At 39.0% G+C, this 15,330-nt stretch overlaps 1 protein-coding gene and 1 long non-coding RNA gene across 11 annotated transcripts in view; one reads left to right on the forward strand and one right to left on the reverse strand.

The window, feature by feature from the left end:
• The window catches only part of ripor3 (RIPOR family member 3), a 120,465-nt gene that overhangs the window by 5,402 nt on the left and 99,733 nt on the right, over positions 1-15,330 (reverse strand). For all 10 annotated transcript variants that reach the window (XR_010005792.1, XM_008115613.3, XM_016995458.2 and 7 more), the window contains 5 exons: positions 12,902-13,041; positions 11,415-11,547; positions 7,458-7,593; positions 6,103-6,264; positions 3,778-3,936 (listed from right to left, as the gene is read on the reverse strand). Coding sequence is in view for 9 of the 10 variants with exons in the window: in XM_008115613.3 (XP_008113820.1) it covers positions 3,778-3,936; positions 6,103-6,264; positions 7,458-7,593; positions 11,415-11,547; positions 12,902-13,041 (730 nt within the window). In the remaining variant the exon portion in view is untranslated. The remainder of the gene's footprint in view (positions 1-3,777; positions 3,937-6,102; positions 6,265-7,457; positions 7,594-11,414; positions 11,548-12,901; positions 13,042-15,330) is intronic.
• On the forward strand, positions 645-6,047 carry LOC134298680 (uncharacterized). The gene is made up of 2 exons (XR_010005794.1): positions 645-2,491; positions 3,605-6,047. It is a non-coding gene; the product is annotated as an uncharacterized LOC134298680 (long non-coding RNA).

Consider the following 15,330-nt stretch of genomic DNA (forward strand, 5'->3'; position numbering starts at 1 on the left):
GGGAGCAATTTAGCCACATTATTGGAGAGACCTCTGTGCTCCTAAAACTACTACAAATACCCCTGTATAAGTCCAAAACATTTAATCAAAAATTGACATCCAAAACACAGATCAATGGAACTCTTAGCAAAAAAGGAACTATTCCCTTCTCTAAGTGACAAAAAGCAAGATCTTAGTCATAAAAGAAGCATCAATTCATCTGCTTTCTCCATTACAGGAGGGGCAATTTCTCTCACAATAATATTAAATGACTACCGGGGTCTATGTCTTCTTTTTAATTTTTTTCTGGGATAAACTAAGCTCTCATCTTTCACCACTCAGATAAGGTTTTCTTTTTAAAGAATACTGTACCTTAACTTTTTTTTTAAAAGGAACCAATGGAGAAAAGTCATTTTAAATATCTGTGTAGGAAAATGACAGAGACAGCTGGCCTCCAGAAGTGGCACTGGCACTTTCTCTGCCCGGAATAACCCTCAACCCATCTATGTGTCATATCAAAACCTATAATTTTTGCAACAAAACCTGTTCTCAACATATACATGAGGTCGACTTGTACACAGGTACATATGGAACTTCCAAATTTTGTCCTATGAGTATCATTGCTATTACAGCAACATTATTATTATTATTAATAATAATAATAATAATAATAATAATAATAATAATAATAATAATAATAATAGTTTTATTTTTACCTGCTGCTTCCCAAAGTTTGAGGAAAGTTACAACACAGTTAAAATGCAATAGAGAAAAATATAAATGTAGATCAAAAACACAAAGGCAAGTTTAAAACACACAAAAAAAATCAATCATAGCTATAAAATATCAATCGAAAGTTAAAATTGACTGGGTAAGCCTGCCAGAAGAGATAGGTCTTTAGTTATTTTTAAAAAATTCTGACAGCTTGCTTTGCTGTGGAATAACTTCCAGAGGTCATTCCACAGCCTAGGAGCAGACGAGGAACAGGTTATCTGGGTGACAGCTGCCAGTCAAGTTCTGGCTGACTGATGTAAACATCCCTAGAAAGACCTGTATGTATGGGGTGGAGGTTATCCTGTAGGTAAACAAGACCTAGCCAAGTGGGCTTTACAGGTAATAACCAACACTTCGTTGGTTAAAATAGATGAAATATGCTCACACTTGGGTGTACCAGTAATCAATCTAGCTGCCATTTCTTGAAATAATTGGAACTTCTGAACTTGGTACAGAGGTAATCCAATGTACAGCACATTCCAGAAGTCCACCCTTAATGTAACCAGTGCAATTACCATCTTAGGGTCTTCCCATTCTACAAAAGGGGCACAGCTGGCATATTAGCTGAAACTGTTAATAAGCACTCCTAACTTTCGTATCTATCTGACATAACATTTGTTGAGACAGATCCAGAGCACTCCGAAGCTGCACACAGTCTTTCAGGAGGAGTGGAGTCCTATCCAAAACTGGGCACATCTCCAATCCGAGATTAGATTTTTAATAGTAGGTGTCACTCTCTTGTATGGATTCAGTTTAAATTTATTAGTTTTTTTCATGCAGCCTATTACTTCCTCCAACATGTTTAAAATATTGAAAAAATTTACATCTGAAGCGGCCTTGTACTGAAGAAGACCATTAGTCCGTATTGTCCTACATACCTGGCACCATCTTTCTGGGATTACAGGCCCAGGAATGTACTTTTAAAGCAACATTACCTAAAATGGTTAAACTGGAAAAATTGGGCATTGATAGAAAAAAAATAGTATGATAGCCATGTCTATAAAATGTCAAGGTGAAAGGACATGATTGAAAGGTGATATGATAGCTATATTTCAATACGTTGAAGTGTTTCACATAGAAAATGGAGCAGATTTGTTTCCTGCTACTCCAGAAAGGAGAACATGAATAAGTGAATTCAAATTATAAGGAAAGAGATTTTTCCTAAGTAGTCAGAAAACCTTCATGATGGTAAGAGTGTTCAAAAGTGGAATAGACTACCCTGGTGGATTGTGTATTCTCCATCTTTGGAGGTCTTGAAACAGACGTTGGATGGACACCTTTTTGGCAGTGCTTCAATTGTGTATTCCTGCATTGCATGTTTTGGGTCCAAACTACCTACAGTATGTATTCACAGGTCCTCTGGGAAATATTTACTTCAGTCAGCCAGTACTAGGTAGGCTAGCAACTGTCATCTTGAGGATTTTTTTTTTCCCCGCTGCCTTCAGACTGCTGAATGACCTGCCAGAAGTGATTCAACATCTGGATATGCTGTTTGAATGTAAAATAAAATTAAAAACCAGTTTCTTCCAGCAGACCTGCTGAGATTTTTTTTTTTTGAGTAATGAATTTTAAAGTACAGATTGATTGTTTTTAATATGAATATTTTCTTTTAATTGAGATTATATGTTTTGAACTTGTATTCTGTGCTTTTAATTAATGTTTGTGTTGCATTTTAATGTGTTGCTGTTCCCCACTTTGATCCATAGGAAGAAGCAGGTGACATTTGTTGTTGTTGCAGGTGGGTGAACTAGATTCTTTGTTATCCTATACAATTCTGATTCTATGAATGTACAATAAACTCTTGAGAGCCAGCATGATTTCATAGCTTGAACACTAGAACACAACATTTCTCCACTGGACAGAACCCAATGACAGTGAGTCATTTGATGTGAATACATGTTCAGCCATGGAAACATCGTGGGTGACCATAGGCAAGTCCAGTCTCTCAGCCACCAAGAAAACAAAGGCAAAGAAAGCCCAATGATAGGTTTATCTTAAGGCATGGATGGACAAACTTCAGTCCTCCAGATGTTTTGGACTGCAACTCCCACAATTCCTAATGGTAAGCTGGGATTTCAGAGAGTTGAAGTCCAAAACACCTGGAAGGTCAAAGTTTGCTCATGTTCGTCATAAGGTCACAAGAAGTCAGAAATGTGTTGAAAACACACAACACAAAATAATCCCTGCTGGACCAGGCTCAGCATCCTGATTGTGTCAGAAAGGTTGTTAGAAGACAGCCCTGTGTATGTACCATGCAACCTGACAAGGGCCCCCTAACTAGTCTGCTGTCCTCATTAACTGTGGAGAGCACTTTTGCAATGCCAGTGTTGACATAACATGCAACTAGACTTGGAATATGAGGAGTCCTCAATCTTCATTTCTAATTATCCTGTTTACCCAAAATTAATTTTCAGGTGCCCCTGGAGGGGAAAAAAGACTTAAACACAATAGTCTTGTTACTGCTTCCAGCAGTTGCCATCAATTTGCATAATATATGGGGGGAATATAATGTATTTCCAGATGTTGTTAGACTTCCAGCACTGATCACCACTGACTATGCTGGCTACTAGTTGCTGCAACTTGTAGGCCAGAAAACACCTGGGAGGTAGCATGTAATCCTGAAATCTGACAGTTGTTTAACATCCAGAGATTTGAAAAACACACTAGCACTCCAAATTTCCCAGACAAAGCAATGAGATTAATCTTCTGTCAACTTGATTAAGACAGATCAGATGTTCAGCTTCCCAAGTAATGCTGACTCACAATTTAGTTGTCATTATTGCAGTCATTGTTGTGTGCCTTCAAATCACTTGTGGTAATCTCATAAAATTTACAATTATCTTGCTCTTAGGCAAACAGAGTATGAGTTGACCAAGGTAACCCAGTGGATTTCCATGGCTGTGTTGGAATTGAACCCTGGTCACATGGAGTCCTTGTCCAACACTCAAACTACTACACCATGTTGGCTCTAAAATTGCAAATACTCCAGATGAGATCATAATTGGTAATTGGTCACTGATTTACCTTCTTTAGCAAACCTAGTTAAATATTTTTCTAAACTGTTCACATGGTGTTTCTCCAGGTAGCTGCAAAACTGAAACAATGTCACCGATTCAGCTGGGAGGTCTGCTGAAGGAAAGAACAGGCTGCCTCCAACTATCTGTTCCAGGAACATCTGCAGAACTGAAAGAGAATGCAAATAAATTAGGAATAAGACACTCCTCATAAGTATTTGTGGCTTGGGTGTTTTGGAAGTTAGTTGAGTTCTTAAATAAGTACAGTATTACCAAGATGTATTCCTTTTCTTTACTTCTAGCCAAATCTGGAAATTTATTTTCAAAATATAATTACAGTAGAGTCTCACTTATCCAACACTCGCTTATCCAACATTCTAGACTATCCAACGCATTTTTGTAGTCGATGTTTTCAATATATCGTGATATTTTGGTGCTAAATTCGTAAATACAGTAATTACTACATAGCATTACTGTGTATTGAACTACTTTTTCTGTCAAATTTGTTGTATAACATGATGTTTTGGTGCTTAATTTGTAAAATCATAACCTAATTTGATGTTTAATAGGCTTTTCCTTAATCTCTCCTTATTATCCAAGATATTCGCTTATCCAAGCTTCTGCCGGTCCGTTTGGATAAGTGAGACTCTACTGTATTCTCAAAATCATATCCACATGTAGCAATTAGAAACTGAACCTAATTTAAGATGTGTACAGTTGGTATCCTTATAACGTTCTGCCGGCCCGTTTACGTTGGATAAGTGAGACTCTACTGTAGTTACAGTAAGAGCTAAGAGAAGCTCACAAGTATTTAGCTACTGCTACAGTTGCAACTTTTAAAAAAACCATTTTAATAAAAATAACTGAATCAGTGATTGAAGTTACTTTTTTAAAACATCTGAATGCTACAAGCCACTGGATTTTGGTACAAAACACACAGTTCTCATTGCATTGTCTTCATACAACATAATACACAGCTGCCACATAACTTGCAGCACGAGTCAGTGCTTGAACCCACCACGGAGGGAGGATACATTCCATAACCATAAGTTACTTCCCATTAAATTTCAGTTGTAAAGTAATTTAGAGCTCATCTACACAGATGAAAAAATGCACTTTCACTCTGTATTTCTAGGTCTGCAGTGATGCAACAGTGACTGTTAATGTCATACACACCAGACACATTGTAGTGAGATCCAACACAACAAAGTGATGCTCCCTGGAGGACCAGCCACACATCTAAAAAATTGAATTTTATGGAAAACCACAGAGTAAAGGAACATTTTTCCTGCTGTACAGACAACCCCGTAGTTATAACTTATAACTGTTATGGAAATGAATTGATTACAACAGCTCCCCAGGTTTGCAGAACAAGTAATTTCTTTAACAAGTTTAACATTGAGTCCAATGCACTCAAGTCCATTGTGATCTTGTGCCATCTGCTCAGGACAGATAAGTACTGTGATGACTCATGGGCCATGTAGTCCCGTTCCAAGTACTATTGTGGCAGATGAAGAGGAAAACTTGGGTTTCCCACCGTTTCTGCCAGATTTGGAGCCCTTGCACCTGCAAGATGTTTGCCCACAAGAAGACAGCCAAACAAGCCTTGAGCAGAAATCTCCCCCATTTTCTCGCCGGGTTTATTATAATCAAGATAGAAGCGCTCCAGAGGCGACTTGCCGGAGCGCCAGGATAGCTGCCAGACAATTAGCTGATTAAGTCTGCTTCCCTTGGGAAACTTTAAGGAGTCATGCATCTGGACACAGTATAGGTTTCGTTTCTTGTTCCCCAGAGAAAGTGTTCCTTGGCGGGAAAACAAGATCCTATATAGGTGTTTGGCCGCAAAGGAATCCTTGCGGAGTCAATTCATCAGCTTCGGGAGTAGATTGTGTGTGGACTACGCTACTCCAGTTTCCAGGACCTTGCTCTCATTCCAGCCCTGCCTTGTTCCCCGGACCTCGCCACGGATTTCGCCACGGACCCTGTTCTTGCTCCTCGCTTCTTGTTGCCTTGAATCAAGCCTTGTTTGCCAAGAATCTAGTTTGCTCCCCAGCCTTGCATCAAGCTCCATGGACTAAAGGACCTTGTCATTTCCCCTCACTTTGCTTGGCAAAGTGTGTGTTTCGGTTATTGGATTACAACTTTGGACTTTAATATCTCATATTGGACATTGTTTTCCTGGACTATATTTGACCTTTCCTGAAAGGTCTACTTCTGAACTATATTCTACACTTGTTTTTATTAACTTTATATATTTCCTTAATAAAGATATTAGATAGATTCTGGTCTCTGCGCATGGTTATTGGTGCTCTGCAGCCTGGGTCCTGACAAGTACCTTTTTCTAGATGTCTTTGATATTTCTCTTTTGTTTTGAACATCAATATATATTTCAAGGGGTTTCGAAATCTTTCTACTGGGCAGAACAAAATGCTTCCCTGTTCAGTACATTCACTCCAGATCTTCAGGCAGCGCTTCTGCTTTTTAGCTTTTTGAATAACTGAAAAAGGAAAATTAATAGTGTCAGCAAAGGAGTTGGAAAGTGACATCAGACAGTACGCCAGAAATGAGTCAATACAAATGGATATACTGTATACTGAAATGCACACACCTCTAAACAAGATGAGCGTGTACATTAGCGTCATTAAAATTTTGCTCTTCCCAGAAAAGCTCATTTTCTTGGATCAATCTCCACCTTCTTGCTGGTTTTAGATATGACAGAAGTCAAATAACATGTGATAGCACAGAGTGAAACCTGCAATAATGGATTTAACTATGGCGATCATCTTAAATAGTCCTGCTACTGGAACAAATTGTTTTCTTTTCTCACAGGTGTCAGATTTCAGTTTGTAGGTTGTATGATCCTCCCTCCTCCTCTAACATAATTCCTTTATATACAGTTTTCCCCAGTACCCAAGGCAGGTTACAAAAATATCACATCTACTTTGTTACATCTATAATTTGAGGCAGCCTCACAGGAAGGCAGACATAGATCTAGACTCTTTTCTTTTCACTCTCTGAAGCTTTGACTGAACTAATTGAGAAGGATTCTAGAGAATAGAGCAGGAATGTAATCACACTGAAGAACTAAAGGACTGTGATACAGGCTGAGTATCCCTGTTCCAAAATGTTTGGGACCACAAGTGTTTAGTTTCATTTTTTAAATTTTGGAGTACTTGCAGGGTATTTTGGAAATGGGACCCAAATCTAAACATTAAATTCATTTATGCTTCATATACATCTTATAAACACAGCCTGAAGGTCATTTTATACATAATATTGTAAATAATTTTGTGCATAAAACAAAGTTTTTGTACACTGAACCATCAGAAAATAAAAGTGTCATTATCTCAATCACCTATGATGACAATTTTGGCATATTTTGAATTTCAGAATTCTGGATAAGGAGTATTTGACCTGTACCCCCTGTAACTATCATGTGTTCAAACTATCCTATGAAATGCTGGGACTTGCAGTTTTAGGAGTGATTAAAATTCACTGAAAAAAATTAATATAAGTTGTAGTTCTTTATAGAATTTTCTAAGTACTTCACCAAAGTATAAATCCCATACTTTCACAAAATGGTAGTGCAAGCAGTATCAAAGCAGTACAACTCTATAATGTGGATATTTCCCAGTAGAAGGTCTCTATGATCTGTTTCACCTCTCCAATTTGGAATATCACCTGACTTACTTTCTTCAACAGATGTTAGATTCCGTGGTACAGGAGCAGCCAGCGCAGAGATTATTTCCAGAATGTGTTTCTGTTGTGATACCTCTTCCAAAAGGCTCTCCTGCACAACTGGAGCTAGGTTTGGCATGTCAAGTTTCTAGAAACAAAGACGGGGTGGAGATACATGTCTCATTTGAAGCAGTGAACCAACAAAATTTAGTTGAGCACCATCCAAAAGCTCTCTGAAACCACCAGGGAAAACACCTGCTTTCCATCTCTTGATGGGAGGCATATTGTCAAATACAAACCTAACAGCTGTGGGTTAATTGCACATAGATGACCCTGGATGTGAATAAAAGCACTTCATTCCCGTTCCAATTTCTATATTACAATGCCGATAAGCAGCTGCCATGAAGAAAGGCACACAGAGGACCCTTACAGCACTTGTATTGCTTCAAACATTACAACCCACGTGAACCAAAAGCAGCTTGTACACAGCAGCAATTCCCATGGATTCTGACAATCTATGTGCAAACTATACGCACCCACTCAACAGACATTTGAGATTAGCTCCAGCTTCGAAGCAGATCCAATGCTTGGGAAAGTTCCTTTTTGGTTTACAGATCCTACAATTTATGACATCTAGCCATGCTAACAGACTGGAGCATACTGGGACTCACAGTTACTTCAAGTAACAGTCCCCCACTTTCCTCCGATGTCCTGAATTTATTTCATCTGCTCCAACTAAGTTCAAAGTGCAAAAGTAGTTTGTATTCAATTATTTTAGCAACAGGGAGAGGAGGGGATATAATTGTGTCCTTTTTTGTAGACACAGGCAAAAACAAACTGCTGTGGCATCTGCTAGAATGTGTGTTCTTCCTTATTAATATTGCATTTCATAAATTGTAAGGTGCACTTTTTCCTGTTTAAGGGGCTTCAAAAATGGGATGTGCCTTACATTTTCAGGTGTGCCTTGCAATTGCTGTTTTGTTTTCTTACAAAACTGTCTTACCTCTGAATGAGAGGAGGAGGGGGAGGAAGGGCCCTGGCCCCAAATGGCTGTGCCATTTTGTCCCCAGTCAGACAACTGTTTGCCAATATTTTAGCTATCTGCCGATTCCTGCTTTTACTGTCTCCCTAACAAGCCCATAGACTTAATACTGTGTACATTACAAATACTTAATACATTGCAAAGCTGCACTGAAACAAAACAAAAGGTATTGTGCATGCAGGGGAAATTCTAAAAAAATATTCTAAGAAACATTTTGCTAAAATCAAAATCCATGTAAGTTGTACATTCAATGCCACCTTAGACTCAATGAAATACAATATCCTTTGCTATCTTGACCACATTTGATGTTGCTTGGTCACAAATGTCCCAGAATTTCATCTGTGAAATATTAGAAGATAGTGGAGAATATTTCTGTTTCTTAACTGACCTACAAATATACCTTTACTTTTATGCCAGAATGCTTAAAATATGCTGAACAGAGAGGTTGCTCAGCCAGAAGGTTACTTGATGAGTAAGCATGAACAGACTTCTTGGGAGTCTAAGCACTGTGACGCTTTCAGAAATTGGTCTCTGTCTATGGGGATTGTGGTGCTTTTGTGGATAACCAAACTGCCGATTCAGCATTCTGGGCGCCCACCAGGCAGACAGTGGTCTTTTCAGGGTTCACTGTTACCACTATACTAACAGAATTACCATGGATAATAGAACAATGCCATGTTCTCAGAGGCAGTATTTCCTGTAACCAATCAAGCTAGGAGGACGATTTGCTAGGAAATGTAGCTTGAGATTACTGAAAGTGGGGTGGAATAAATCCATTTCCCAACTTGGTGCTTTCCATATATCTGGACTACAGCTATTATTATCTCAATCTGCCTTTCAGGGACTCCCTGGCTTTGAGAATTTATGCTAAATACTTGCAAACAAAGCTGCCTAACTTGAATGACCTGATGGACATTTACTACAAAAGCACAAATAGCCTTTTCACTACTATGATTGTAGCCCTAACTTCTCTAGCATGAAAGAAAATATTTTAATACCTGAAAATTCATTAGCTGGCATTCTGTTGGTTAGTCCCAACTACAATAGATCAATTCAATCAATTGCTGCAGAGTCAACAAATAGGTAGACCCCAGTGATTCAAAGGATCTGCTCCAATCAGGAATAACAAAAGGATTCAACTTCTAATGAGAATCAGTGTGGTACTACTTCTTAGGGAAGAGAACATGCTGCAAGGTCAGGTTCAAACTATTCCCATCCCTGAATGTACACGAAACAGGATCAAGTAGCAGGTACTTGAGAGCTTTGGAGAACTGCTACCCATTACAGCAAACTGGTTGGGATAGAAAAGGAACAGTGATGTGGCTCAATATAAGGCAGCTTTATTTATTTATTTATTTATTTATTTATTTATTTATTTATTTCCAATATTTCTATCCCGCCCTTCTCACCCGAAGGGATTCAGGGCGGCGTACAATTGGCAACAATTCGATGCCGACACATCATTAAAACAACAACATTTAAAAATGTATTACAACCAGTTAAATACTGTATAAAATATAAAACATAAAACATATGCTTAAAATCTGTTCGTCCAATATTCTCCTACTTTATCCATATAACAGTCTGGGTCGTCTTTATCATTTATTCGTTAAAAGCCTGGGCACATAGCCATGTTTTTAAGGCTTTTCTAAAACTCAAAAGGGTTGGGGCTTGCCGTATGTTTCTGGGGAGGGTGTTCCACAGCCGGGGAGCCACCACCGAGAAGGCCCTGTCCCTCGTTCCCACCAGCCGCGCTTGTGAGGCAGGAGGGACCGAGAGTAGGGCCTCACCAGATGACCTCAGGGATCTTCCTGGCTTATAGGAGGAGATGTGTTCGGACAAGTAGATTGGGCCAGAACCGTTTAGGGCTTTATAGGTCAAAACCAGCACTTTGAATTGGGCTTGGTAGCCAGTGGAGCTGGCTTAGCAAGGGGGTGGTACGTTCCCTGTATGCCGCCCCAGTTATTAGTCTTTAACATTCAAAAGAATCAGGCTCACAGAGCCACCATATAGGAACTGGGGAGAAAAGTGGCCCATTTTCTTTGAAAGTATCCAACTTAGTTACTATCCAATAAAAGACAGAAAAGTCCATTTTGCTATTATTATTTAATTGATTACTAATTAACTTTGTGCATGGAAAACAGAATAATTGAAAGTTGCCTTATAATGAACTCTAACATCACCAACACTGATTTCTTGGTGTTTCCAAGAAGGTTGTTTTCCAATCTTAACTGGAAATCTGGGATCTTCAGTCTCCACAGCCCATTTTATACCATAGAGTTACAGACCTTCCCTTTTTTTCATGTCAGGAGCAACTTGAGAAACTGCACGTAGCTTCTGGAGTGAGAGAATTGGCCATCTGCAAGGACGTTGCCCAGGGGACGCCCGGATGTTTTAATGTTTTACCATCCTTGTGGGAGGCTTCCCTCATGTCCCCGCATGGAGCCTGAGCTGATAGAGGGAGCTCATCCGCGCTCTCCCCGGGTGGGATTCGAACTTGGCAGCTTGCAGATCAGCAGCCCAACCTTCAAGTCACAAGGCTTTAACCCACTACTCCACCGGGGGCTCCACAGACTTTCCTAGAAAGCAGAGGCATGTCTATACACAGAGAAGCAGCACATAGGAAATTCAGATTTCCCAGGCAAGCAGAGATGGTTGTAGTACAGAATTCTAGCAGGTTTTCCAGATTCAACCTGTTGGCCACTGTGGTAAACATGATGCTGAACTAGATAAACGTTTGTTCCAGCGTGACTTCTCTTATATACTCACCCAGGAAAGAGAACCAAATATTTACAGAAACCTTTTACTGAATCACCAGAATCTCCCAAACCAAGCATCCCATGTCTCTGATATTGTTCCACTAAACATGCTAATACGACTTTAATCTGCTAAAAAATAAATGAAGTATTTTGAACACAGTTCCCCACCTGTAAAAGAACTTTGCAGAACTGCAGATGAACTTCCAAGAGTGTGTCTAGATCATCTGTTCCTGTGGTTAGCTCTTTCTTTTCTACTTTGGTATCATAGTACAGGGATGCCAGCGTGGAATCGTTGTAGGTGCTAGTGCAAATGGTAAGAACAGGAAAAGAAATAATCAAAAAAAGAAACGGAAAGGTTTGGGTAGGTAAGCCTCATACAATTGAGGCTTATGTTAAAAAAAATGGTCACTGCTCCTCTTGTACTATGGTAGAGAATGAGATTAATGTCACTAGCGCCAATACAGTCAACATAAACAACACATCAGCAACCCTGCTAGATCTGAGCAAATATCCATCTTGGTCTAGCGTCTGAAAGTGGCCAACCAGTTGCTTTTAAGAATATTACAAGCAAGAACGCAGTATAGCCCTTCACTGTCCTACTAACTCTCTTTCAGCAGCATACTGCTTCTGAGCATGAAAGGTCTCTTCTTTGACTAATGGCCTCTGACAGAAAGGTTTCTGAATTTGACTAATCTAGGTCATTTAGAAATGTTACAGTATCTGTTGGTTTTTACCACATTACAAAATTATAGCACTTTGATACTACATATTTACTATGGCCCATGCAGCCACCTCTGGTTTTCAGTACTGTTTTTCCCCCTTCTTCATCAAAAACGAGTGTGGCCTAGATCCATACCTGATGTGAAATTTGCATACAAAGAAGGCAAGGCTTAGATGTGGAATTTTCTTGGGGTGGGTGGGAGAGAAAAATACAGCTCCCAGGATAATTCTATTGACTGTGGCATCCTGGGAACTGTAATCCTCAAAATCACATTGCCAAAACATAGCGTAAATGCTAAATGGGAGTAAACTGTGTCTTTGTTTAGTAAGCATAGGGGCATGATCTGGGTGAGACTAATAGCAGGGATTAAAGCCTCCTTCCCTGTTTTCCATAATGGGAACCCAATCTAGGCAGGCTGTGTGCATTTACGACTGAGAAGGAAAAAGCAAAAGCCACCTACAATGTATTATAGTAACAGATAGTTTTATCTTTAGGAAATTCCATGAATTTTCAAAGCAATCTTCATTCACATTTAGTTAGAGTATTTCCCACTAGCAGGACTTCTCATTCTTGTTTAGATTATTTTTCATATTCCTTCAGTTTTCTGTAGTAAGGACTGTGTGCATCCTACACTTATTTATTTATTTATTTGCAGTATTTATATTCCGCCCTTCTCACCCTGAAGGGGACTCAGGGCGGATCACATTGCACATATAAGGCAAACATTCGATGCCATAACATAGAACAGAGACGGAGACAGACGCAGGCACGGGCGGGTCTCGAACTCATGACCTCTTGGTCAGAGTGATTTGTTGCAGCTAACTGCTAATCAGCCTGCGCCACAGCCCGGCCTCTGAAAGGTGATAGTAATATGATGAGAAATGTATTATTGACGTTGGCAGGAAATAATACATACTGATACAGAAGCATTTACCTGATACTGCAAGTCCTAACACTCCCGAAGGATGACAGCTCATCCGCATTGCAGTCAGTATTGAGGAAGTCAAAGCTTTCCAGCACTGTCTCCACCATCAAGCTCTCAACAGAGGAGTGTTTTGGATGGTACCTTTTTGGCTGTTGGCAACACAAATAATTTAACAAATATGGATAATAAAACAATGGTCCACTTATATTCCAGTCCCCAAGAAAAGGGAAACCAGAAATAGCTGTAACAGCAAGACAAATGCATTGATTTCCCTTATGAGCAAATGATGCCCAAAATCCTACAACTGAGACTTTTACCATAAATAGAGCAGAAATGCCAGATGTACAAACTGGGTTCAGGAAAGGAAGAGATACTAAGGATGATATTGCAAATATATGCTGGATAATGGAGCATACCAAAGAATTTCAAAAGAAAACCGGCCTGTGCTTTGTAGACACTAGCAAAGCCTTTGATTATATAGAATAGATCATGAAAAACTATGAAAAATCTTCAAAGAAATAGGGGTGCCATAACACTTGATTATTCTGATGTATAATCTGTACTCAGGAAAAGAGAAATTAATGGGAAACCTCCAAGGGCCCATATTCATCAACTGCCCCACTTTATTAAAGTTGGATAGATTCAATCAATGAAGCCACAGCATTGTGCTTGAAAGTCCTGAGAAGGGCTATTAATGACTGGGCTCATAGAGTTCTCTCATTCATAGTGTTGCCATAAGTTGACAACAAATGACAACAACTATCAAGATAATGACCGAGCTTGGCCAAACTATGGAATGCAACAGGCCAACCTGTCTACAAGGACTATTCTATGACATCGTCCCATTCTATTGATGTTTTCTGACTTTTAAAAATAAACTGTTAATTGCCTTGAGTGCTTTAAAAAGAATGAATTAAACTGTCTTATATAAACAAACTGGAGAGTTCGTTTTAGAAGAATAGGCCAGTTCATCTGTTACAACAAACACTAAGGAGTTCTGTGGCATCTAACTTTGTCCATGTGTTCAGTGGGCAGGACTCAAACCACTAGGTTGAAATTATGAGAGAGAAAATCCCAGCTAAATTAGGAAATGTTCCTCAACTCTGCTCTGTTTCAAAGTGGAAAAAAGTTTCTTAGAATGTGACAGATTCTCTTTTATAAAAGTTTTGAAGTGGGAGCTGGATAGTCATGGCTGCTGTAGCAGTGGCTATCCTGTGTTGGCAGGAAGCTGGACTAAATACTCTTAGTGCTATTTCCACCTCAGTGATTCAGTCTTAACAATTTTATTGTGATACAAACTGTTCTGGAAAACAGCAGTCATATGAAGTGTACACAGGAGACACTGTCCTACAAATCCATGCATGAATTTATATTGTGACATAGAAAACTATCTGAACATGATGTTCCCTTGCAACTAAATCTTGATTTCTGCAATTGATTGTTTTATAAGGCTTCATTCATTTCAATCTGATTTTGCATAGCTATATTTCTCCACTTTAAACCATTTGTCTGTGTCCATTTCATGCAACTGATGGTGTTGCCTACAAAACCTCACATCATAACAAGTTAGATTTTGAGATGCATTTCTTCATGGACTTTTCCAACATCATATCTAGACATAAGCCACATGTTTGTAAGAACATTTCTGAAGCCATTTGGATGGAATCCTTTAGCCATCAGATACATATATAATTTCCCTTGTTCGTGTGGTTGTACTTTTTGGCTATTGTGTAACATATTTATTCAATTAATAATTGCAAAATAGTTGAACAATTGGGTTGTTGTATGTCTTTCGGGCTGTGTGGCCATGTTCCAGAAGCAACAATGTGAACAATTTCACATGCGCCTAAATCCTATTGTTAGTACAACCTTCTAAAGACTCACAGAATCAACTGGATATGCATGCATTTTGACTCAACATTGAGTCAATTATTTTATTGTAGTTGGGACTAACCAACAGAATTCTAGACATCTACCCTGTTTCCCCTAAAATAAGACATCCCCAGAAAATAAGACCTAGTAGAGGTTTTGCTGAATTGCTAAATAAAAGGCCTCCCCCAAAAGTAAGACCTAGCAAAGTTTTTGTTTGGAAGCATGCCCGCTGAACAGAACACCAGAGCACGCAGGATCGGTAAATGTACGTACCAGAAAGTGTTGTACATGGAAATATTGGCAGTAACAAGAAATTCTTGATAGGATTCACAGTTTGTCTGGTTATGCTGGTTTATGATGACAACTACTGTACAGTATATAATAAATGTTCATTTTTTGTTCAACAATAAATATGAATTCTTCTTCATGGAAAAATAAGACATCCCCTGAAAATAAGACCTAGAGCATCTTTGGGAGCAAAAATTAATATAAGACACTGTCTTATTTTCGGGGAAACACGGTATTTGTGCTTTCTTACATGGTGCCTAACTATTTGTCAGTGACTT

The sequence above is a fragment of the Anolis carolinensis genome, chromosome 4 (assembly GCF_035594765.1).
Source record: "Anolis carolinensis isolate JA03-04 chromosome 4, rAnoCar3.1.pri, whole genome shotgun sequence".
In the NCBI taxonomy this organism is placed as follows: domain Eukaryota; kingdom Metazoa; phylum Chordata; class Lepidosauria; order Squamata; family Dactyloidae; genus Anolis; species Anolis carolinensis.